The sequence below is a fragment of the Leguminivora glycinivorella genome, chromosome Z, assembly GCF_023078275.1.
Source record: "Leguminivora glycinivorella isolate SPB_JAAS2020 chromosome Z, LegGlyc_1.1, whole genome shotgun sequence".
Taxonomy (NCBI): Eukaryota; Metazoa; Arthropoda; class Insecta; order Lepidoptera; family Tortricidae; genus Leguminivora; species Leguminivora glycinivorella.
In genome coordinates this window covers 29,951,822-29,979,403 of record NC_062998.1, presented here as the reverse complement: position 1 = coordinate 29,979,403, position 27,582 = coordinate 29,951,822, and the positions used below count along the sequence as shown (strand labels likewise).

General features: G+C 41.8%; 1 protein-coding gene across 2 annotated transcripts; it reads right to left on the bottom strand.

The window, feature by feature from the left end:
* Positions 1-120: 120 nt before the first annotated feature.
* Positions 121-27,582, bottom strand: LOC125241091 (serine/threonine-protein kinase tricornered). Of its 2 annotated transcripts, none has more exons than XM_048149406.1 (11): positions 27,260-27,582; positions 24,927-25,007; positions 19,872-20,004; positions 19,440-19,587; positions 18,676-18,786; positions 18,335-18,576; positions 17,938-18,077; positions 17,488-17,671; positions 2,082-2,246; positions 1,343-1,506; positions 121-1,260 (listed from the first exon to the last, which is right to left on the bottom strand). In XM_048149406.1, exons 3-11 carry the CDS (start codon positions 19,991-19,993, stop codon positions 1,145-1,147), a joined length of 1,392 nt encoding a protein of 463 aa, XP_048005363.1. In that variant the 5' UTR covers positions 19,994-20,004; positions 24,927-25,007; positions 27,260-27,582; the 3' UTR covers positions 121-1,144. The 2 variants fall into 2 exon arrangements, with proteins under 2 accessions (XP_048005363.1, XP_048005364.1); XM_048149407.1 differs by having other exon boundaries at positions 17,488-17,659.

Genomic DNA, 27,582 nt, shown 5'->3' with positions numbered 1-27,582 from the left:
GTAAACAGCTGTTGCATCTGTCGTGTGATTATAAATATTATTCCAATACTTCAAAAAATACTTGTGCCATTGTTAAACTACATCCATAAATCTATGTCAAAAGTGACAAACGCCATCCACAAGTAAATCTGCATATCTGAGTTTCATGGTTTAAATACTGGACAAATTTTACAAAATTTTGCATGTGCCCTGAAGTGACCGAATACTATATTGCTGAGATATTCCTCCTTAACTGCCTGTCGAGCAACAACGAGACCTAGCCACACGGTTGTGAACAAGCCAGTGGCTCTGTAAGTGTAGTGTAGTGTCTTCGTGAGGATAGCTTTAACCCTTTAACCACCACGTTAATAGATGTCATCAACGCCATGTCGAAAATTGCAGGTAAATAACCTGTGTATGTATCAAGAAGTAGCGTGAGAGACACGCAACGTTTTGTATTCATATTTATTTATAGTGTCAATGGCGGTGAAAAGGTAAAACGAAATAAATATTATACTGTTCTACTTTCGGTACCTACTCTTTTGATCAATGAAAAACAAACAGCATTGGCAAAATACCTATTAAATAATCCTGACATACGAAAGCATTTTTACGAAGCTGAAACATAGATCGTCGCTAATACTCGGTCAAAAAGATAATGTACAAATTAAACAGTTAGGAAACACCGGATGGGAAAGACCCTGGAATCGTACAATAAATGACGCCAGAAGAAATGTGGCGAATATCTATGCACTTTACATTAGAGTCACTAGACCCATTTGCCGGATAATAGAAGTTTTTTATTGCAACTTCAGTTCTACGACTTTCATAATAACTATATATTGCCATCGGACATCAAAGATATACAATGGAAACGCTTTCTCCTCTAGGGTTCAGTTACAATACATATTTCGGTTCGGAACAGCAACATATCCATATTGTAAAGAGATGTGAAAATGTGTCAACTTCATTTTATTTGCTCTTGTGAATCGATAGCTAACAGGTCGTTGTATGTAAATAAATAGTCGATATGTGTGTGAAAATAAGAAGAGTTACAGACTAAAAAAGAGAGCACTCTAGTTATGGGCATATCCAGGACAGCGAGGGCTATTAAGACGTCAGTGTTACGAGTGGCGAGGAGGGCCCTCCGTGCGAGGGTGTGGGCTCACTTCTTGGTGGGCGTGCCGCGCTGGGTGAGCCCCTCGAACCGCTTGAACGTGTAGTTGATGAATACCCAGTCTTTGTACGCCACCTCACCGTCTTGCGTGATTGGCGCTGCCGCTGTAACAAACATAATCCAATATGAAGGCTCGGGATTTTCACTAACCGGTATGATTTAAAGTAGTTCGTGAATAATACGTACGTATCTCGAGCTTGACGTCGGGGAAGTCGTCGAAGTTGGAGGTGTCGTCGATGGAGCGCACCTCGACGGAGATGGCGGCGGGGCGCTCGCGCACGTGGCTCCAGTCCACGCCGCGGAAGAACGGCACCGACTTCACGTCCTCGATGCCGCGCCCGGAACCCAGCCTACAACACACGTCAGGACGCATTCATAAAATCGTTTCAATTGAAAGACCCATACAAGAAAAAAATTACTTGATTGAGCCATATAAATGTTAAAGAGTAGGAAACAGAAAATTGTTTATATAAGCCTTGAGAATTTAAGGAAAGTTGGTGTTTTTTAGAAAACACTTAATAGCAAAAAAATGGCCGACGGGCCGAACTTGGTATTATGCAGAATTTAAACGTCGCTACGAATTCTACTTTATACCAAAGTTTCATGCTTGAGAAAATGAGAAAGATCTGGCGGCTCTGGGCTCTTAGTCCAATAGCCAAAGGGAGTTACTGACTCCCACAGCTTTACATTTATCTTTCGTGCATCATATATCAAAGTTTACGATAACTTATATGTATATTCAAACTTCATGCTTGTCAGTCGAAACGTTTCAGTACACAATGTTTCAAAGTTAATTAGCTTATGTTAAGATTCAAGAGCTATTTATTACTTATGCCGTTATATTGCCGCACTTGAGCTCATTACGCAATTTATGACAAAAATGTAACTGGCCATATGTACAGTAAAACGTCGAACGAAAACGCACCTGCGGTCAGGTTCGGAGCAGAAGCGCAGTATGGTCTCCCTAGCCTCCTCGCTGATGGGTATCTCGGGCGGGAAGGTGAGCGACTCGCGCCACGACATCACCTTGCGGTACGTGTCCTGCGGCGACTCCGAGCAGAACGGCGGGTACCCGATCAGCATCTCGTACCTGCAACACACACCACACACCGATAATGCACCAACAAGAGCAACCACTTCACAATATGTTTTACTTAATACATTATTTGTATTAGAAAACAACAACGGTTGACAGACTGATCGACATCACTCGACAGAGATGACACTTTCTATAGAAATAAAATTTGCGCACGCTTCAACAGTGACAGACGGTTTGATGCAACCGACCCTAAGTGCGTTTACACATTATCCGATCCGATATCGGATGCAGGACCGATATCCCATACATTTAAGCGGGCATCTTTGATTTTTGCCTTTGAAATCCTTCCGACATCCGATATCGGTCCGGATAATGTGAAAACGCACTTAGGGTGGTATGTATTCCATTAAATGTGCATTGCTTCTAACTTTTCCTTTTAACAAATTGTGAGAAGCTAGTACAATTTTAATCTAAAATTGGACAGGCGGAATACCATCTGCGTCTATGCTCGCTATTATAACGCACAGAAAATTACTATGCTTTATTAGTTTTAGCATTAAAACAATACTAAATATAATCATAATAAAGCCCCTTAACAAACATAAACTTATGAAACATACATACGCACCATTATTTACATATATTTAACTTCTAACTCGGATGAATCCATTCGATTTTCTTAGGAAACATCTCCGCTATTACTTTTCCTAATAACAAAATCGTTAAATCTGATAGGCATAGGCAGATATGACACCTGAATTTATCCGAGTTTGAAGTAAAACGACTCGTATTTGATGCGATAAATTTCATAAACTACACGTAAAGATTGGTATTGACTATTAGCTCGCTCGAGAAATGTACATAAAGGACGCGTTACACGTAAACGTTAATAGATGAACATTCGCACAGGAACTCGCACACCTTCCTTTCTAACTACTAGCTTGAACCGTGCGGGGCTTTTGTGTCAAAAATGCTGTATATAAGCATGGTCAGGTAGCAAATATGACAATACACAATCTATTTCCATAATTTCATACAAGAACCTATTGTTCAAACTCACATAATATAAAAATTTTACCTTCCAATAAAATTCTTATTATTTTGCCTGGTATATCCGAGGTCTTTATAGAGAGTACGTCGTAGACGTCGCATCGGACCGATAGATGGCGCCAACGTTCGTTGTAAGTCGCTCCGGCGTCACACCGCCGCGATGTTGGTAGTCCCGTTTTTCCCCACCTGCAACACAAGGCCCCCCCCCCCGCGCCCCGACCCGCCACCAGCCACCCACATTGTTGAGGAGAAGTGCCGACGGTATATTAAGCCTACCAGGAAGGCATCACTCAGACCTCGGATATACCAGGCAAAATAATAAGAATTTTATTGGAAGGTAAAATTTTTATATTATTTGTGCCGTTTGTATATCCGAGGTCTTTATAGAGACCTGTTTATTATCTCCTGGTGGCGAGTCAGCTGGCGCGCAAGCCTTTGGTAGCCCTATTGGCATAGCATAGAAGAATAAGTGAATCAGTTGTTGAACCGATTTGACAGATGTATCAGTCGAAATAGCCTTCGATCCGCGAATATCTCGGTGCCAGAAACGCCTAAAGAGATTTTCGTGATGACGTTTAGCTTTAGTCAGCGAATAGTTAGAGAAATGACATTATTATACATCGCAGATCAAAACCAAAAAAGATGTAGGCGAGGCTGACTTGAACAAGATACAAAAACCTTAGATACACTATTATTATTAACAGACACGTTATTTTATCAGGTTATAAACCCAATTTCAGACACAAAGTGTGGAAATTAACTGTAAAAGTAGTGTAACTATTTGTACTGTAGCAGGGTAACGTAATTGATACTGCTTTTGTCAACCCTTCGTAAAAATTATCTAAATCAATATTAGCTTTGATATGACTATTTAAAGTCCAACGTCTTACGTCCATATCAAACACAGAAAAAGGTCATCACTCAGGCGCCCAAGGGCTATTTGTTACAATACTGGTATTTTCGATCAGACTATTTCGCGTCAAGCGAGCGCGGTTGCAAGCGAGACTCCTGAACTCTGAACTCTTTTTAGTGAGGGCATTTGAGGATACCGATCGCTCGGTAAAACTAGCCTAGAAGATGAAAAGTACGAGCGCTGTCGATTGCTACTACACTGGACGGAGGTATCAGTCGATTTCTTCAAGTCAGTCATTGACTCTTAGGGTAATCCATTACCTAATCCAAAACCCGATGCGACGGATTTCTACTTCGTGCAATGAAGGTCGACAGAGTAGACTGAGAGGTGGAGACGTCCGTGTCGCATCGCTGGTGGTTGCTGAACACGTCGTGGTAGCAGGTCAAGGGGTGAATTAAAACACCGCCACACATACGCGCTTTAAGAGCGTAGGCGGAGCGTAATAATGGCGGTGCACCGCACAAACGCTGGCGTTGCGCCCAGTGGGCGCTAGCGGGAACTAACGAGCGCTGATTGCAAGCGCAACGCGCGCGGGACGCGAGCGGAATGCACGCGCATTCAGCGCGCTGATAGCGTAACGCACAGAGAATCTCCTATAGAGTGGCAGTCTTGTATATTTGGTTCGCGATACGAGTCACCAGTGTTTGGGGTGCGAGGAGCGGGCGGGGAATGTGTTAAGCGCGCTGTGATTGGCCGTTTCAAGGACGGCGGGCAGTCGCGCCAGATGAAAAGGGACAGAAGTATGACTGTCCCTCTACTGACGCGTAAGTGGCCAATGTAAGTTGACCTATGCCGGCTCTGAATAAATTATAAATATGACTTATTTGTGGAATGTAATGCCGTCTGTTTTTAAATTTGAGCTTCTTGTTACCTTTCCACACCATTTCACACTACAGGTGGACATCTTTAAGGCATCAAAATACCCTTTTCCAATTTTTTTGTGCGAAAAACACGCGCTGCTTTCGGGTCTGTTACTTGGTCGATACTGATCGGGCACGGCGAGCGCCCGCGCTTATATCAGTGCAAATACTAGGAAGGCTGGCCACAGCGAGTCGTCTTGTAATAGATGTCTATAGGGGTTGGTCTGTGGCGTAACGTTAGCGAAGCGGAATGCGCTTTATGTGTGGCGGAGGCTTAATACGTACCGTTGTACGGCGTAATGCAGGGCTCTCGCAGACGAAGAGGTACGATGACGGGCGAAGCAGAAGAAGGCGAGGTCACCGAAGGTCACTTACTTGGCTCCCAGGGGGTGCATACTGACCTCGTACGACAGTCTGTTGGAGTCAGCAGTTACTGTCGTAGTTACTCGTAACAGAAGAGATGTAGTCCTGCCATCGTACAGCATAACATAACATACAACCGAACTGTGCATAGCATATAGTGCTATGCGAACCTTAATCCGGCTGCATGTCACTTCAGTCGCCAGCGCCACCACCTGTTGAAGATTATTTTCCATCGGAAGAGCTTTACTTCGTACAATGTTCCGATTATTGAAGGTCTTATCGGGCTGCAGGTGCAAGCAAAACAGGGGCGATTGGCCTACAGCTATCGGCAGCTGTACGAGGTAATGCTGGAAACAGCAGCGGTGCAACCTTCCTCTGTAGACCACGAAAGTTGTGAAATTGATGAAATCAGGTTCTACGATCGAATCAAACACTATATTAATTCAGTATAGTCGAGCCAGATGATAACTACTGAAGTCCTCCTGAGTTCCTGGCCCCTTTCGCTTTGAGCTGGAATCTCAAGTTCACTAAGGCGAAGCGGGTTTATTTTTCCCAATTTGTTTATTAGAGGCTCGGCGAATAAGTTAATCTCTCGAATGGACAGGGGGCGCCACAATTTTTTTTTTTTTTTTTTTTTTTTTTTTAATTGCGCAAACCTTTAAGATGTCTTTGACCTACACAATGAGCGATGTACAGGAATCACAGGGTCGTCTCGCGAGGCGCCTCTCCGATTAGATAGCTCGCGAACATCGTCAGGACACCCTCGCAGCAGTGCGGCTCCTCGTCCGGTTATTGACGTCTTACCTCGTTCAACTATGGGTGTCCAAACCACGTTAGGACGTAGCATCTTTAGAATTTATCTGTTCTCACTTCGGCGACGGAGGAGTCCTTGGTCAAAATAGAGTGTAAATACTGTCGTACTTCACGGGAACTGGAAAGAGAAGAGTGGATACCATAGTGTACGGGATGTCAGCTGATAGCGGCGCCCGGCGTCACATTGGAGGGAAGTATCAGCCTGGTCAGCAACAGAGTCTGCAACGATACCGTAGCAGACGGAGCCTGGATAGTCGTGGTCGTGGCACCATTGTAGCGGAAGACAGTGTTCGCGGTGAGCGTGACATCTTAGGCGCGACGGGCGTTATCAGCGTGGTGGCTAGCAGCACCAAGGGCCCACATCAGCAATCTTATCAGCTTGTCACTGCAGCAGACGCTGTTATGTTCGGCGGTGAGATTGAGACGGCCGTCGTTAGCTCGAAAGGCGTCTCGATGCCCTGTCGCGTCACGCAGTATCGTGCTCGGTGGCCCTCTCGAGGTCGCCGCCGTCAGCGCGGGAGGCACCGGCGCCAGCGTGGCAGTCAGCTACATCGGTGAACAGCATCGACAGAGTTCGCGGCGTCGTCACGGCAAACGCGGCAGGAAAATTAGCGACGCCTTCGCGGCAGCCGCAGTATTGCGCTCGGTGGCGCGATGAAGGTCGCCGCGTCTGCAATCTTACCTCGTGCGATCGAGGCGACATCAAGGCGCCAGCATCAGCGTGTCGGCCGACGACACCGGTGGAAAACTTCAAGTAGCTTGCGGCGTTGTCACGGCAGACGCAGCAGAAGGATTGCGACGCCTGTGCAGCGGTTAACAGTATTACGCTCCGCATCACCACTGAGGCGCCAGCATAAGCGTGGCGGCCAGCAATATTGGTGGACAGCTTCGGCAGGGTCGCGTCGTTGTCACGGCATATGAACGCTCTACATCACCATCGAGGCGCCAGCATAAGCGTGGCGGCCAGCAATACTGGTGGACAGCTTCAGCAGGATCGCGGCGTAGTCACGGCAGATGAGCTCGCTGCATCACCATCGAGGCGCCAGCATAAGCGTGGCGGCCAGCGATACTGGTGGACAGCTACAGCAGGTGGACAGTCAGCAGGATCGCGGCGTTGTCACGGCAGACGAACGCTCTGTATCACCATCGAGGCGCCAGCATAAGCGTGGCGGCCAGCGATATTGGTGGACAGCTTCAGCAGGCTCGCGGCGTTGTCAAGGCAGACGCACGCTCTGCATCACCATCGAGGCGCCAGCATAAGCGTGGCGGCCAGCGATACTGGTGGACAGTCAGCAGGATCGCGGCGTTGTCACGGCAGACGAACGCTCTGCATCACCATCGAGGCGCCAGCATAAGCGTGGCGGCCAGCGATATTGGTGGACAGCTTCAGCAGGATCGCGGCGTTGTCAAGGCAGACGCACGCTCTGCATCACCATCGAGGCGCCAGCATAAGCGTGGCGGCCAGCGATACTGGTGGACAGCTTCAGCAGGATCGCGGCGTTGTCACGGCAGACGAACGCTCTGCATCACCATCGAGGCGCCAGCATAAGCGTGGCGGCCAGCGATATTGGTGGACAGCTTGTAGGGGCACGGCGGTGACGCATGCATTAGAGTCAGCAAATATGAACTTATTACTTTGGAGCTTTAGCTAACAGTCAGTCAGTCACTGAGCGCGAGGCATACAGCGCGCACACAAACTAGTAGTCGTACCGCGGCACCGCCTGGCCCTCACATAGTTTTGTGTACTTATAATTGTAACCTTCTGATCATATAAAGTCGGATTAAATACAGAGTTAATATCGGACATTTAAAGTTTAATTTATCTCCAGTAAAGGTTACCCATAGACTCTTTAAAGTTCGCCACAGTGAATCATTACAGTAACTATTTAACGTTTGGCAATAAACGTTAAAGTGGTGACCCCGACGTGATCTTTAAACCGGTGTGGTGAACATCATTTAAGTCAGAGGAGCCAGGCGGGCTGCGAAGTTGTGAGGACTTTTGTGAATGAAAGTGACATTCCGTGCAGTGACAAGTGCGTAAATGAGCGATCAAGGATCCAGACCAGTGGGCGTGCCAGTTCTAGCGGGCGTGCCAGTGCCAGCGACCGTGCAGGTACAGGTACCGCTAGAGCGTCCAGCATCCAGCGCCGAGAGGTTAGAACAGCAGACTACAGGGACAACTGAACAGAAAACAGCGACCATGGAGAGTGAACTAGCCGCGATTACAGTGTCAGCTAGGATATATCCTTTCTGGAAAGATATGCCTAAGCAATGGTTCAACCAGTTCGAGGCGATCGTGGGTCTCCAGAAGATGTCCAAAGAGGCAAAGTTCGACCTGGTAGTGGGCAAATTAGGCCGAGAAGAGCTGACCACGATAGGAGACATATTAGATAATACGGAAAGGAATTACGACACCCTGAAAGCTAGGCTCATCAAGGCGTTTCAGGAAAGCGCCGACCGGCAGTTCAACAAACTAGTGAAAGAAATGGACTTAGGGGAACAGAAGCCGTCGCAGCTTTACAGAAGAATGGCTGAAGCGGCCAGAGACGCTAACGTCGGAGAAGAGACTGTCCGGAGGTTATGGTTGCAGAGACTCCCGACAGCATCGAGAGCGCTCCTCGCAATGGTACCAGAGAGCGCAAAGTTGGAGGATCTGGCAGCGATGGCCGACAAGGTGCAGGAGTCCATGGGCTCGGGGGTGATAGCAGCTGTAGCAACCCCGGAGAGCCAGTTGACCACGGCGATAAATGCTGACCTGATAAGTGGGTTCCGAGATATGGCTTTGGAAATAAGGCAACTTAGGACTGAAGTGAACGAACTCAGGTCAAGGTCTTCGACGAGAGATTTCCGTCGGAACAGGAACCGGTCGCGTTCAAGGTCGCGCGGCACGAACAGGAATCCGAATTGGTTGTGTAGATACCACTTCAAGTTCCGGGAAAATGCACGGAGCTGTACCCAGCCGTGTGCCTGGGGCAGGCAGCAGCCGTCGGCAGGCGTAGCGCCGCCGACAGCATATACCTGGCAGCAGCAGTCGGCAGGCGCGGAGCCGCCGACCGCGTTCAACTGGCAGCCACCGCAGGGAAACTAGACGCGGTGCACCCTGGAGCGGCTGGGGGGTGCGTGGAGCCGAGATCGGAAAGCCACCGCTTGTGTGTTTTAGACTTCAATAGTGGTATTAATTTTCTCGTAGACACCGGAGCAGACGTATCCATCGTACCAGCTAGTAGATTCAGTGCCACAGTGCGTCGCGAGTGTGGTTTAAAATTGTACGCAGCTAATAACACGGAAATTAAAACTTTCGGTACAGTGTCGCTAGAGCTCAATTTAGGACTGCGAAGAGCGTTTCGGTGGACATTTATATTGTGTGACGTGACTCGAGCCATCATCGGTGCAGATTTCTTAAGGACTCTAGATTTGGACAGTAGAATATTAGTTGATAAAGTGACAAACTTTAGATGCGTAGGGTCTATTGAGCATTGTGAACATGTGTCCATAAAATGTATTCGGGATGATAACCCATACCGTGACATCTTGATGCGTTACATGGACGTAGCAAACCCCGTATCGTTTAAAGAACCTGCTAAACACAGTGTAAAGCACTACATAGAGACATCAGGTCCTCCGGTATATGCGCGAGCTAGGCCGTTACCGCGAGATAGATATGAGCAGGCAAAGCAGGAATTTCGTAACATGCAAGCTTTAGGTATTTGCAGGCCGAGTAAGAGTCCTTGGGCCAGCCCTCTACACATAGTTCCGAAGAAGGACGGGCAGATCAGACCGTGCGGAGACTATAGGAGGCTGAACGCTGTCACGAAGCCGGACAGGTACCCGATTCCCAGGTTACAAGACTTCACGTACGGATTATCGGGTAAGTCACTATTTTCCACTTTAGATATCAATCGAGCATATCATGCCATAGAAGTCGCACCTGAAGACATCGAGAAAACGGCAATAATTACGCCTTTCGGATTATTTGAGTTCCCAAGGTTATGTTTTGGATTACGTAACGCAGCACAAACGTTTCAGCGTTTCATGAACGCTGAATTACAGGACATCGAGGCGATCACTGATAACCTAGGCGCAAAGTCTTCATTATTTTGTTACATAGATGATATAATAGTAGCTTCAGAGAACGATAGTGTGCATAGGGAACATCTTGCAAAAATTTTTGAGCGTTTCGAAAGAGTCGGTTTAACGATTAATTTGAGTAAATGTCAGTTTGGATTATCGCAGGTAGATTTTTTAGGTTATACAGTTTCAGAAAACGGATTACGACCACGCGACGACAAAGTAAAGGCTATTATTAACTATCCGAGACCCGAGACCGTTGAGCAACTTAGGCGTTTCTTAGGAATGGTTAACTTTTATAGAGCACATCTAGGTAAAGCCGCGGAGATACAGAATCATTTAAATAAGTTTTTGCACAACTCGAAGAAAAAAGATCAGACGAAAATTGAGTGGGACGCCGAGGCAGAGACCGCGTTCGAGCAGTGTAAGGAAAGCCTTAAAAGCGCCGTTACATTGTCATTTCCGGTACCGGACGTTCCACTAGCTCTTATGACCGACGCGTCTGGAACTTGTGCAGGTGGCGTGCTACAGCAACGCACGAATAACGTTTGGAGACCCCTTGGGTATTTCTCAAAAGCATTTTCAGAGGCTCAGAAAAAGTACAGTACATATGATAGGGAATTGACTGCAATATACATGGCTATAGTACATTTTAGAAACATGGTAGAAGGCCGGAGGTTGATAGTGTATACGGACCATAAGCCCCTCACGGTAGCGTTAACAAAAGTAGGCTCAGCGAAAGAAACACCTAGGCGAGCGAGACAGCTAATGTTTATAAGCGAATTTACGAGCGAAATAGAACACATTAGCGGCTCTCAGAATATAGTTGCTGACGCGCTATCACGTGTAGAAACAATAGCGTGCCCTGTAGCAAGCGATTTCGAAGAAATTGCGCAAGCACAGGAAGCAGATAAGCAGTTCGCGGACCTGTTTACAACAGATAGAACAAAGTATAAATTGTTAGGCATGCCAAATTCAAACGTAAGGTTATATTGTGAAATATCAGGTGACGTGGCTCGACCGTATTTACCAGAACAATTCAGGAAGATAGCGTTCGAGTCAGTACATAATGTTAGTCATCCTGGGATTAGGACCACGCGTAAGATGGTAGCCCAAAGATATTTTTGGCCAGGCATGAATAAAGATGTAGGCAAGGGCGTGCGTACAGTGCCAAAGGGCAAAGGTAAATAGGCACACGATATCGAAGTTAGGTAAATTTCAGGACGCGGAAAGGTTTAAGCATATTCATGTGGACATCGTGGGACCTTTACCCACGACAGCTCAAGGTTTTAGGTACATAGTTACTATGATAGATCGTCGCACTAGATGGCCGGAAGCCATACCAATTGTTGACATGACAGCGGAAACAGTATCTAATCTAAAGTTATTTATGAAAATTGGATTTGTAGATTCGGTTGTCCAAGTTTAATTACAACGGATCAAGGTAGACAATTTGAAAGCGATCTATTTAGGGGTTTGATGAAATTTCTAGGCGTTCAGAAGGTACGTACAACGCCTTATCACCCTCAGAGCAACGGGATCGTCGAACGTTGGCATCGGGTAGCTAAAAGTGCTCTAACAGCCAGGTTAGCAGACAACGCATCCTGGACGGGCGAGCTTCCAACGGTTCTACTAGGACTCCGCAAGCGTGCAGGTCAGACAATGAGGTAAGTGCAGCTGAGATGCTATACGGTCATGTATTGAGATTACCGGGTGATTTTTACGTTCAATCACAAAAAAGTTCCGACGACCCATTTTCATATGTAGAAAGACTTAGATCGGTAGTCGAGAGTCTACGTCCCGCGTCACGAGCGGATAGCGATTCGAGAAAATTATTTGTACATAAAGAGTTAGAGTCATGTTCTCATGTTTTTGTAAGAAATGATATGGTACGTAAACCGCTTACTCCTAATTATGACGGACCATATTTAGTATTGAATAGAAGGCCTAAGACTTATAAAATTCAGTTACCTAACAGACAAGTAGAGATATCCATAGATAGGTTAAAACCAGCATTTTTGTTAAATGAACAGCCAGAAGTAGAAAGTTCCTCTGAAAAGACAGGTAATAGTAATACAAGTTTTAGCACAAATGAGCCTAAACAGCCTTTAGTGCAACAAACGCCGACACCTGTGACTCGTACCACGCGGAGCGGGCGAGTTATAAATAGGCCAGTTAGATTTTTGCTTGATGAATAGTTGTCACATACAATACAAGTAGTACCACAGTCAATATATGGGAGTACAATGACTTTAAGAATATCTATGTCGAGAGCTGAGGAGTAAAGTTACTTGCGCGGAGGGTTTCCCGCAAGTGATCATTTCTTAATCCAGGTTTTCCTAAATTCAGGAAACCCGGGTCCACTACATTTGTCTTTTAACTTAGTATCTCCTGGATGGAGACTGGACCCTGGGGATGGAAATCCCCTAAAGTAGGACGTTAGTCACTCCACCGGGTGGATGGCTACATTCAAACATAATTACTTATTGCTAAAGTTTTTCAGTTTCAAGTCGGGCTCTATATAAGAGTTCCGCAACTTAGTTTAGAGTTAATGTACGGCAGGTCGCGTAGGTACTGTGACGATGTTTAATTGCTAAGTATGCGTATCAAGGTGGTACGTGATATGTCATAAGTAGTAATATACTGATTCATGATTGTTGTAGCATATTTAAACAGATGTTTTTTTAAATACATGTATTAAATCCAAATTCATCTCGAAACGTATTAGACGTTAGAGTATCACATAGTGTCAGAACTCAGAACATCTTGATTGTGTAACAATGGGATTATCTCAAGGAAAGCAGGACGATAGTAACTCTCACAGTGCTATAGCTATAGCAAAAGTAGAAAATTTGTCTAATCAAGTGGAGTCAAAACTAAATTATGTCGGAATTGGACTCATCGTTTTGGGAATAATTTTGTTTTTGGCAATGTGTTACATTGTAAGAACGAAATGTAAGCAATGTGCAAGATCGTGGGTACAGAGAACTGTGGAGAACATACCACCCACAGCGATCAAAGTCCATACTGTTCCTGCTAACCCACAACAAGTGTATTAACAATAAGTGTCATTATGTGAAGAAACATGTTTAGCTTGTGTTATTAAGTTTTAAGTTCTCAGAACTAGATGTATGTTATTATAAATGAAACAGTGTTTGTGTAATGTAATGTAACTAGAGCGGATATGATTTCGCAACTCTTGTTTAATACCATATGAACGTTAGCTTGGTAAGCGTTCCTTGAACCTTTAGCACTGTAAGGTTTGTGTTACATTGTTAGCAAGTACTTGGCTATTGTTAGCTTTGATTATTTTTTGTATGATGTTGTATTAATTTGGACCTTTTCTTTTCTTCTTTTCTTTTTGAAAAAAAGAAAAGGGGGGGAATGATGTAGGGGCACGGCGGTGACGCATGCATTAGAGTCAGCAAATATGAACTTATTACTTTGGAGCTTTAGCTAACAGTCACTGAGCGCGAGGCATACAGCGCGCACACAAACTAGTAGTCGTACCGCGGCACCGCCTGGCCCTCACATAGTTTTGTGTACTTATAATTGTAACCTTCTGATCATATAAAGTCGGATTAAATACAGAGTTAATATCGGACATTTAAAGTTTAATTTATCTCCAGTAAAGGTTACCCATAGACTCTTTAAAGTTCGCCACAGTGAATCATTACAGTAACTATTTAACGTTTGGCAATAAACGTTAAAGCTTCAGCAGGCTCGCGGCGTTGTGGCGGGGGCAGAAGGTAGCCGCGCTGGTAGCCTGCGTATTGACGACTGATCACTAACGGCACGGCGCTCGCGTCGGGGCAGCAGCAGACATACTTACAGCGTCGCACGCGACGCCTATGCGGCGGCCACAACGTTGTTCTGCGGCACCGCAGAGATGGCCATCGTTAACGAGGAGGCAACTTCTACGCAACCTCGGCGGCGCCGACGCGGCGGACAACACTGCCGCGGTCAGCGGCGCTATCGCAGCGCTACAGTAAGTTTCGGCGCCGACACGTGGCTTGGGGCCTCCGCACCGAATCGGAAACCGAACATGTTCTTTCTAAAATAATATGAATCTGCTCACCCATTCGTCGGAGAAATTCAAACCTCCTTGGAGCGCGGTATTCCTCCACCGCGCCCGCCGCCGCCGCCGCCGCCGCCGCAGCCCGCAGGTCGCGCAGCCCGCGGTCGCGAAGCACGTGGTCCCCGGAGCACGTGGTCCCCGGCGGAGCAACTTACCTACGTTACCGCTTATATTCTCGCGCGAAACTTTTAATACGCGGATAACACTTCCTACTTTAGTCTCGGAAATGCGAATAGTTTAAAAAGAAAACTGACTAACGGTAACGATTTTTGCAGCATGGAACTTTCTTACAAAAAAGTGGGTAGAATCATAAAGCACCGCTCGTTCATTTCTATAGTGAGAACCCCGAAAGACGAACAATGATCGCTAGCGAGGCATAATATATCTCATTATTCAAGACGAACGAGCGTAAATTAAAAGGGAAGAAAGAATTGACGGATGAAATTGAAATTTAAAAATTTCATAATTCCGAAACGTTATAAGCCACTTTTTAAATAAATGGTTGCAGGTGGGGAAAAACGGGACTACCAACATCGCGGCGGTGTGACGCCGGAGCGACTTACAACGAACGATGGCGCCATCTATCGGTCCGATGCGACGTCTACGACGTACTCTCTATAAAGACCTCGGATATACAAACGGCACAAATAATTATGTATTCATACACAATAGGGAACTTGACTGTAGTTAAAATAAAATATTTTATACCACGCACGAAATAAATCTTCAGACAATTATAAGAAAAACATGGACAGAAGTTATTTTTAAATCTAATTTCTATTTAATAAGTCAGGTAGAAATATACAAAGTAACTGAGTTAACCGTGACGTTACTCAATTCAATCTCATATAAATTCCATATTAGCAAGTCGTTCAAATTCGTTTTGACAGTTCTTAAAAAGAAGCTGATTTGACTAGGAGGCAAGTAGCCAGCCTATTACAGTTAAAACACATCGCTCCTATTTCAACGCTGAACTAAAATGCGTATAAAATTGGTTGACTTTTTTTTAAACCAATACTGTGCCCATAAAATACAATAGGTTAGTTTCCTACTAGTCAAATCAGCTTCTTTTTAAGAACTGTCAAAACGATTTGCTAATATGGAATTACGGTTACGTCACCGTCAATTCATTTAGGTACTTTATATCTTTCTCTTTGACTTCTTATTAAAAAAAAATTATGCATAAACATAACCACTGTCCGCATTTTTCTTCTAATTATGTGGTGCTTTATTTCGTGCACTGCATAATAGTATTTTATGCAACTGGCGTTTAAGTGAGGTCAAAAAAGACGAGTGGCGTGAGTAACAATTTGATTCGAAGCCGAAAATTGTTAATAAAGACGCCACGAGTATTTTTTGACTCAGTTAAACACTGTTGCATACAATACTTTTTCTACGACCATGCACTTACTTTTCAATAGTTTTCTAGAATAACTTTAGTGAAATTCGCATTGTTTCCTGTATTTTGACTTGTCGGCCTCCCCTCTGTGCCTCACCCTGGCGCCCGCACTCCCCCGCACCGCCGCCAGTCCCCGGCGCCCCGCGCCCCCGCTATATCCATTAAAGGCTTCCTAACAATGCTTTAAGAGCTATAAAGTATGCGTGGGTGCGCGGGGCGCCGGGCGGAGGCTGGCATCTTTTATGAAGGGTTTTAAAGATCTATACACGACACTGTAAATGACTAATAACAACACTACGGGAGTAGAAAATAGTACATTACCATACTAGTGCGAAAACATAGAAGTTCGAAACGAGTGGCGATAAATTAAAACACGACCGAAGGAAGTGTTTTAAATCGACACGAGTTACGAATTTTCTTTTCCACGTGTATCGTACAACGTTTTTCAGTACAGATGGCCCTCCGAAGTTTCGACCGAGTATTTTTTACGCACTAGTGCGAGAAGTGGTTCATTATATGCCAGGTCGAAACTTCGGAGGGCCACTTGTACTGAAAAACGTCGTGCGATACACGTGCGAAAATCGTGTCGATTTAAAACACTCCCTTCGGTCGTGTTTTAATTTATCGCCACTCGTTTCGAACTTCCTTTTTTACGCACTTGTATCGTAATGTACTATTATTTTGATATTTTAAAATTTCCTTTGAAACCAATCTAAACTGCGTGTTCGTTATAAGGTGTAGTGATTTATTTGAATATAAGTGGAAAATGTCTGCCTTGGGTGAGACTTGAACTCACGGCTTCTGATAGTGATTTATTTGTTCCCATTTTGATGCTGTAGCAAACTTATACCTCTGTATACATCTGTATATTCGCAATGCAGAGTTATTCGAGAACAATGAAGTCGTCAATAGAATTTCTAAACAATTAACTATTATAAGCACATTATTTTCAAATGGCACCAATTAGTGATGTCATCGAGCAGAGCTAGAACACAATATCATTATTGTGTTTATTATTTTTACACGCATAGTAAAAATGTAAATGTTATGAGAGACTAGAATGCCTCGCCTTATACGGGCAACTATAATTCACTTTTCAAGGAACGTTGGATGATAAGGCTAAATTAATCTTCAGTGTTTACTCTCTGTTGATGTACTGCGTATTATGTAGACGTCACCAAAGTCTTTTCAGGCTATCAATCAAAACGTCGCTGGGGCACACAGCTCTAATTACCTAAAACTCGCCATGCTTTAAGCGCTCTACTTCAGACCATATTAGCGACATTCCAAGTTGTAGGCAGAATATACAGCCCGACATGCTACTCAGATATGACTTATTTTTACCTTTACGATGAGTCATATATTTAAAGACAAATCACACGACTAAGCGAGCTTATTGTTTTGTTTTCTGGTTGATAAATTTATTTATTTAAACATTATTGCACAATACAAAAAATTACAAATGGCGGGCTTAATGCCAGGTGGCATTCTCTACCAGTCAACAATTGGCTAAACTGAAAGATCAAGTTGGTGCAGGTTGGTGCGGAAGATCAAGGTAGATGATGTATACCTGAAGTTACAGAGCAGCTTTCTTTTTATTTTCATTACATTTCATTCATTCGTTGTCTTCTTGTTTTTGTAGTGTTTGCCTCTAAATTATACAGTTTTTATCCTTACATGTAACAAACAGTAGTTCGCATTTGGAGCATAAGAAGCCAACAAGTTGGGTAGTGTGTGTGTGTACTTACATGATGACGCCGAGGCTCCACCAGTCGGCCTGCGGGCCGTAGCCGGTCTGCAGGAAGACCTCGGGCGCGATGTAGTCGGGCGTGCCCACCGTGGAGTAGGCCAGCGCCCGCCGGTTGCGCTTCCAGGACTCCGCGCGCCGCTTCGAGTCCATCGCTGACGACGATGTTGAAACTGAAAAAAAGTCTAACGTGACGCACCCACTAAATTATTCATGAATGATAACGACATGGTAAAAATAAAAGTAACATGAAAGCATTAAAGTAATAGCGAGCATAAAACCAATGAGTTATTTAACATAAAATATTCAATGTTCATGAAAGTTTTGACCTAATTGTACAAACGGAATGTAAGTGACAATAACAATTACTCGTGAGATAATGGTACAGATACGTTATTATTAAAAGCAATGCGTGTTTCAAGTGGCAGCGGAATGGATGGATGATACTTACTGAAGTCTGAGGGCGTGGCGCGCGAGAGGTCGCGGTAGAAGTCGGTGCGGTGGCTCTTCTTGAGGCCCGTGCACAGCCCGAAGTCGCTGAGCTTGATATGCCCGCGCGCGTCCAGCAGTAGGTTGTCCGGCTTTATGTCTCTGCGAATAACAAGAAAAACTGTTACTTCAAGTTTCCAAATTAAGTTTCAATGCATGCATGTCGATTGAAAATGTTAGCATATTCTATATATCCCATGACTACCTCTAGATTCAAACGAGCCCACGAAATACATTTTCGTATCCATTCCATAGCTAAATCTGCTCGATAGCACCCTGACAATGTCTCCAATTCAAATTATGAACCAAGAGAAGACGTAATATATAATAATTGTTCTAAGTCACAAAAGGCGATTTACCTATGTATGAATCCAAGCTTATGTATACTGTCGATCGCCAGAGCCGTTTCAGCGACATAAAACTGGGCACATTCTTCGCTAAGGGTGTCTTTTTTCATGAGTAGGGTCATCATGTCTCCGCCGGGCAGGAACTCCATGATGAGGTATAAGTTCATGGGGTCTTGAAAACTATAGTACATCTTCACCACCCACTGGTGGTCCGCTTCTACTAGGATGTCACGCTCAGCCCGTACGTGTGCCACCTGTCAAGTTACAAGGTCACAGTAAATTTGATGTCATTTATGAAATGTCACGAAAATTCTCAATACAATTAGATATGGTATACTTGTATGTATTCTTACTTGTTCTTTTTCAAGCATATCAGCTTTCCTGAGTATTTTCATAGCGTAAACATGTCCGGTATCTTTCTTTTGAACAAGGCGGACCTCGCCAAACGCGCCTCGCCCGATCACCTGTAAATAAACAAATGTTTAGCACCTGAGGAGATGTTTAGCTTCTGTATCGTAAGTATCGGGCGCTTTATTAGCTCGCGCCATAGATATCATAAGCCTGCTGTCAACTTTGATAGGCAACGCATTGAGTTATCAGCAGGGAGCGTACTTTTCATGCCGATGACATTAATCTGACGTCACGCTCCGTATAGGGTGATCCCAAATAGTTTTATTGTAAATTATTAATCATTAGTCGTCAATCATTTTAATCGTGTACAAATTACTTTAAATACAGGTAGTCCATTTACATGTGGCATAAATAATACCTACTTGAAATGTGAAACGTGAATAAAATTATTTCATTTGTTTTTATACATAAATTTAATTAAATAGTATTGTTAACAACACATTCCAATAAATACGTAGAAAAGAGAATTCCTCTCTAACGTAAGGCACACCATCCTTCTTGCATTCATTACCATGCAAAGAAATTCATAACTTAAAATGATTAATGACTAATGATTAACTATTTACAATAAAACAATTTGTGATCTCCCTATATGGAGTGTGACGTCAAATTGATGTCATCGGCACGAAAAGTACGCTCCCTGATTATCAGTTAGGAGCCTTGCAGTCAACTCATTATTTTCTTAGAGTCAACTTAGTTAACTTACTTTGAGCGGTTCAAAATCCTCTACGCCGAGCCTCGATCTTTTGAGCCTCAAAAACTCGGTTTCTTTTTGAGCATGTTGCTGTCTTTTCTCTTGTTTTTGGCTCTCTGTCAAGTTTTCGTCTTTGAGTGATTCCTCCAGCTTTTCCAGCCTAAAATAATATTTAGATTAAAAATTAAGAACTATACGTTACTAGGAGTATTCTATGAAATAGTCTACCGGTCCCGTACAAACACAAATTTTCTGCTAATTCGCTAAGTGAAAGAGGATATTTTTCTAAGAGAATGTGCAGAAAAATAATGACCTGCTTTAAACGCTGAAAAAATAAATCGCAACACACGAAATAAATTGCGTTTGTATGGGGCACGGACAGCCCATGGAATGCTCCATTATCTTTTATAAACAGAGACAAGTTCAGTGAATAAAAGTATTTACCTCTGTTTCCTCTCATAGTGTTGAGTTATGAGATTAGTGTAGAAATTTTCTAAGGTGACCTTGGCCTTGGTGGCCTTGTCGAGCGTGTGGCCGCTGAAGCGGATGTTGTCCGTGGCCGTCATATCCAGCACCCCTGGAACACCAATACTTGTTTCTTACTAGCTTCCTCTACTCCTCATACTAAGTAGCATAGCGGATGTCACAAACCAATCATATGTATTACAGGGTGCCCGATTGATATTCCGAAATAAAATACGCCGATTTTCGTTACGCCGACAACAACGATTCGCCGACGTCTGTTTAGGCCGAATAATGATTGGAAAATTCTCATTTCGCATAATATCCGTTCGTAAACGGAGTCGGTAGGCAGAAATTTGATACGCCGATTTACTTTTCGACAAATAATCATTTAGTAAATGTAAAAATTGGCCGACACAAAATTGGTCGAGTGATCATTTGGTATTTTTTTTTTGTGAGTTGGCTTGGAGCCTTGAACTTGCGTAAAAAGTTTTCTGCGGATTCAAAAATCTAGTTGTTAGATCGTTTGTAAGAGTAATTCACATTTATTTCATTTACTTATTTATATTAATCATCATGTTCTGATTCCAAGGATTAATTTTAGTAAATTACGAGTATGTATTGTTTACAATTCACCAATTTTTTTCAAGAACATAATGTTGCCAGTATATGTACTAGTAAATTATTACCGCAACGAAAACAATTTCACATTATACATTGTTTAAGAACAGGTAGCCGTTAGGTAGCCGTATTACAGATGATGTGTGAAAAGATTTTCCTTCGTATTTTTACGGAAACGTACGATGTCGATACGTGTCATGCTATTTCAGTCAGTCTCAGTACAAGACGTACTGACACTGTCTAAACTAGCATGACCAATACGAACGTTTCCGGAAAAATACTATGGAACGCACTACATTTTTAGTAGGTTCATGTGTTGTACATATTTTAATGCAAATGCATGACTCTGAATCGTTACTAGGAGTACTGGGGTCTCCCCTGATTCAGGCCTTGCCTAGAAACCCGTCCCCTTGCAATTTGTCAGTTAGGTACATTAACCGTACTCTCGGAATAAATATGAGCCGGTTCATCGTTTGATCATAAAAAGCGGTACTCCATACAGGCGCAATAGAAAAAAAATATTAGTACCTACTCGTAATAGAATGGTGCGAACTAATCCCGTGACACTGGGAAATATCTTGGTAAAGTGACTATTATTTGTATTTAATTTTATACTGTACAGATACATTTTTCCTGAATTTTATAACAAGAAACTAATTGAACCCCTTACTTAAAATATATCATTGGATTGCAATATAATTATATAATTTATATTTTACTCTCATATCCTATTGGGTACTCTAATAAAATACACACAATTTTAAAATATGCATAATGTATTAGATATGTTGACAAAACTTTATAAGGTACAGCGGGACAAATCTCGACTGGGGGGCAATTGTAACTAATCCATTTTTTCCATTAATACACTATGATGTTGAGTTCTACATGTATCCACTGAACACGGCTACCACATATAGCCGGTGGACACTCTATTTAATAATGCAAACATTGTAAAACATGGAAACAATGGACCAGTTATATTTGAACCCAGTCGAGATTTACCCCGCTGTACCTTAGGTAAGGTGAGCCAATCTTATCATTCCCTCAATAGGTACGTACTCACGAAATCCGATAATTGATTTTTAATTGAGTTGAGCCTAAATTAAACTAAATTGTAATTTTACTGCTTGAACAATTCAAGTTTCAGAATTGATGTGCAAAACATTTCTTTCGTAAACTTTTACGTGTCTTATTTATATGTCCCTAAGTTGTTTACCGAAATAATGGGAGATCTGAACCATAATGTTGTCGTACTGTTAACATTCGGAGTCGTTTCTGTCTATGATTTTATAGCGCATGGCCCTGGGCCCTTAATCTTCTTTGTAAGAAACATTGACAAGTGTTAAATCTAATTTGAAATCTTTGAATCTAGTTTTTCTGTTCTGTATAGCAGCAATCACCCGATATAAGGTGGCACCACGTACGAGCTCGTACTCGCTCGTAAGAAGCCGGCACCGTGACGACGCAACCGCGCCGCGGTCCGCGGAGGAACGCCGAGATTGCGTCACGCTGCGACCTTGCTGCATCGTTAGCAATACTATACTAATTATTGCTAATGTGACCGACCAACATCAAAGAATAACACTGCGATTATGTAGCCATTCGGATATTTTGAACTCAATAACTAATCACTGTTTTATTACGTTGTAGTTATTGAGAAAATACACATGTAAATATGTATTCCATTTGAATATGAGTGTGAGCTTACAACCATGAACCTGTAGACCTGTACTGTCCACAAATCTAAAGGGATCGGGTTGGTATAGTATAAAGCATCGCATAGGTACTCTACTGAACGGCCCGTGACAGTACAAAGACGCCTCAACCAGCGCTCCATGCCTCGTCACCCCTGTGACCACTTACACGACAAATCGTCGTGCGTTCCGGTCACGAATATGATTTAAACGCAACTCTGCTACTGTAGACTAGTTAGGTTTGTAATTGAACGATTCGCAACTGTAGACTACTTTTTATTAGGTTTGTGGTTGAACGATTCCGTATTAATTTGATTTTTCACCTAGATGTAGTAAACATAAAGTCAACTACACAACATTCCAAGCATCATAACGACGTGGAAATATTATCATAAACGTCAGATGTGTGAAATGGTGACGTTTAAAGTAACATTTTCAGGGTAATTCCATGTAACCGAGTAATGTAAGTGACCAATTATTTGCATGTTTTTTTATTCATGGTGCTAATTTAAATATCAATATATCTAAGGATTAAAAGTAGGTATCTAGAGATAAATTAAGACTTCAATTTGCATCATAAATAAAAAAACATGCAATGAAGTGGTCACTTACATTACAGTTACGTGGAATTGCCCTTCAGTCTGTGAAATCTATATCCCTGCAGAGTTAGCTTGATTACTTTTTTTATTACACATTAAAAAGTCTTAACTTTTGATCATAGCCGTCATGGCCAGCTTTTACATAGCAGAAACTTAATTTAACAGAAGTTAATTTTATTTACAAGATCAATACAATAACAAAAACATGGCATATAAATTTATGCCGTTAATGTAATATAAGCATGTTGTCCGAATCTCAACATATAGAATGACACCATCTTTAGTACGCGGGATTTTTTATCGTCATATTTTTATCACCGCGTCATTACGACAGCACGTAATTATTCAACTCAGCTTATATCTCGTTGACATCACATTCTAGGAACTATGTTATCACGTTCACAAGACGTTCATTTGACGCTGTGGCGTTGCTGAAGATCCTTTTGCTCAGTGACACGAAATTAGAAGCTATGTTCGTGATCTTACTTTTCTTTCAACTCTCCCAAAACAGAAAAAATAATAACTTTATACTTATTATAATATTATGAGGATGTATGTACCTAAGTGCCAATCCGAGTAATACATTTGGAACTATATTGTATCTGCGTATTTCCATTATTTTCAGTTATACACTTACTTACGCTGTCTACTTTATAAAGAAATATTCGTACTATTAATACTATTATCTACGCTCTGTTATTGTGGTGCAATTTATGGTCCTGGCTAAGTTGGTTACTAGATACTTACTCTATGCAATGTTCAATTTACCTTGAACCCTGAAAGGCTAAACAATCACGGAGCGTGAATGTTGGATTATAACAGATTAAGAAAACGAGGTTCCACCGTTGCGCTAAAATAATACATATAATAATCGGTGTACCCCGTATATTTCATTAGTGTCAAAAGAGAGACAGCATGTTGGCTTCGGCTCCATGTACGCCTCTCAAAGGTCCGGAATACCATTGTTCCATGACAAATAATAATTAAATAGTCGGATGGCTACATGTTGTAATACACATTGCACATTTGTTGTTATATTTGGCAATAAATTACGTTATACATGAATAGTAGAAACTATAAGGAAGATCGTCGTACTAAAATCAATATGTACAAACGAATTTATAGTAATTTGCTGGTCTACCTATTAAAGTTATTAATAGATATGAGTGATATGAATATGAGAATATGACATACCTTGCTATAAATACCGTGGATAGTAAGTAACAGTGCTCGACAGTGTCACAGTAGATACCACTTTCAATCTTAAATTATAAATAAATGTGACAGAAAGGTGTCATCAACTGAGCATTAGCGTGATGAGCACTAGTTCTTTCACCTTAGGCCCCATCCACATCTACCGTCTTGCGAGCGTAGCGTCGGGCCAACTGTATGAAAAAAGACGCCGCGCGGCTTTGCCATACATACCCTTAGTTATTGCAGCGTGGCTGTACATAAACATACGCCTGCCTGCCCTGCGTATGTACACTTTGCACATAGACATATTATATACATTCCACACCGTAAAGCATCTTCTACTCGGTAACCTCGCGAGTTATTACTACTAACTCGCATTGCTTTACAACCTACACCAAACTAAATACCTAATTATCAGTACTGTAGCGATTATCATCCTCAAATATATTTTATTAGGTCTGTTTTGGTTGGAATGAGTATTTTTGCGACAGACCTGTTTTATTAATTATTAAACTTATATTGTCCGGGATATAAACCGTGATTACCTTTTCGTTGTTTGTCGAGCTCCATGAGCTTGAGTTTTCCGTGATCATGATGCATGCAACTGCGGCGAAATATCGGGAGCTCGACAAAAATCAAAAAGGTAATCACGGTCTAACTATATCCCGGTCAATATAAGTCTAATAAAATGGACCCGTTATAATCGTATTCTTATTTTCCTCTCTGGATATGTGATATGAGACTGTGCCACTTGCAAGTGTGCAAATTCTGATCTCTAGACTTATTTGTACTCATATGCAGCTTATAAGCCTATAAGCTTTGTCCCTTTCATGGTAGTGTTTAATAAATATAACGTGCCAGACATGTACATACGCCTTTGCGTCGTGATATTAAGAAATAAGGCATAATGTAAAAATATAACATACCCGGAGGCTGGGGTGCTGGTGCCGGTGTATCTGGGGCCACCGTAGTGCCCGGGGTGCTTCTCCCCCAAGACACGGCTCTCTCTGTGGACCAACATAATATTCATTGACACTTTACATTCGCCAATGGTCTCATGCATTCAATATTTTTCTTACTATTTACAATAAAGGGGTTCCCTTTATCTTGCAGAATATTGATTGTCCGAAATACATTTGGCATAGCAGCTTTAGCAGAAACATTTTTACCCGAATGATACTTTTGCATAATTGTACAAATAGCATAACTGCCATATAGCATATCATTCATTTGGCAGAATTCTGGATAGTAGAATAATAATATTGTCGATTTTAATATAGCAGAATGTATATATATATACATTACATTTCACCGAATTAGTAATAGCATACTGTTAATATCGTCGACTTTAATTTTGCAGCATTTTATGTCGCATAATACCTACTCATGTTGCTGAATGTAATTTTATTTTGCACCGAATAGACGATCCGCCGAATTTATTTTGACATGTTGCCAGAAATGTAGATTAGGTTAGAATCCCAGAAATGTAGATTAGGTTAGAATCCCTATCCAGACAAAATACTCACACGACACAGAATTCTAATTTGCCACAGAGTCGGTATAGGTGCGACGACGAGCGAAGCGAGGAGGAGCGTGTTAGGTTGACAGTGAGTAAACCAGAAACTCCTTTTTAATGTAAAAAATAAATAAAACATAAATGACATTATTCTGCGCATCAACATTATGCCAATGTATTATTCTGCCTAAGACAACTGTGCGAAATGATGGAATGCCAAGTCAATAGAATGCGACACAATTTTCGACAAAACAATAAATCGATTATATGACTATTATACTATTTACCGTTATGCCATTGTATTACTCTGCTTTAAATAATTCTGCAAAATGACAGTAAGCCAAGAAATTTATGCAAAAAGTTCTGCGAAAAGAGGATTCTGCCAAGCATTGTTATACGAAGGTAAAATATGACAAAAAAAATTATGCAAGATAATGGTAATCCACAATGAAGTTAAAAGAAATGACTTTAATATATGTATTTCTTTAAATATTTATATATAAGTTTCTTTTAATTCATTTTACTGTTTATATGCAGTATGGTTCATGATTTGAGTGAATAACAGCAGGTAGAAGTATACACACTGCTTCTATTTAAATAACTACAATCATTAAATGCCAATTATGTTGATTAACTGCTGCCTATGATAAGAAATATGTTCAATATGCAGGACTATAAGTGTATCTTAGGACTGGTAACATTAAAGGGCAAACAAGATAAAGTACCAGTCCAAGCAGATAGTAGTAAAAAGCTAGATAGACCTGCCAGTAGGTTCAATTCAGACAATGAGATTACTTGCAGGCAATTAGAACCATATCAAAACACCTTGTGTACATGTTTTGAGGCATACCTACTAATCACGTCATTCCCGGTAAGGACATTTAGTGTGATGAGCGCAGGTATTTGTTCCTGTCTTGGATGATGATGAGTTTAGGTGTTAATTATTAATGATTATATTTTTATGTTGTAATAACAACCTTTATATTTTAAAACTAGAGAGTATATGATTCATGCTGTTATTTGTATCAAAATAAATTTAGTGAATTACTGCTAATTTTATTTATAATACAGTGCAGAAATCACAGTAAATACCGCATAAATCTCATAATATTGATAAAAAGCATTGTGAAATCACTAAACACCCTATTTATAGGAGTAGTATAAGGCACAATCTATTTAATAGTTTTTCAAACTCTTTTGGACATTATAGACTCATATTTTTATATGAGCCCAAGAACTTTATTATTAGTATCCTAAACCTTACATAACCTTACATTTGTAAAAGTTATATGTGGTGTAAATCAACAATATAAAATTGAATCATGGAAGTCATGGATAATGACTGTCACTCTTCAAATATTAGATTTAATGATACATTGTTATGTATTTTCCCATATATTTCCCTATGGTAATTCTGCAGAATCCATTCATCATCATCACCCATATGAATGAGGTGATACTCCTAATGTTTCATGGCAATAAGTGTTTCTAGAATGAGTGCACTTTGAAAATTGGCTTGGAGTACACCTTAATGTCTGATCAATTAATTAATGATATGACTGTCATAGATATTCCACGTATTTGCTAGGCAATCTAGGACCAGGAAAATTACGCTTTGATGAAGGGTAATGTTAGTGTGCATTAGCAACTGTATCCATCAGAGAACTAATAAGTACAAGTAGTACTTCGAACTTCTGCAGTTTCATAACTAACAACCACTCTTTATGAACTACATTTACATACCTTGAATGGGACTGTGGCACAAAAAATTGTTGCTTGGGCAGGAATCACTCGAACTCACTAATAAATAAACACTATCTTTTGAGAGGAAGTCTAAAATCGATAAATTAAAATACCAAAATAAATCTTTACACAATGTCACTGAATGGATCAGCGTTTGTAACGCGTGTTCCACTAACCGCGGTCAACCGTCAGAACAAGTAAAAGCCTTTGTTAGATGAATTACAAAAGCAAAATAACGGGATTTTTCATTAGAGACCTGACAGAAATTGCACAAAGAAAGATGTCAGAGAAGGCTAAAATTTTTTTAAATCGAGCTCAAGTGC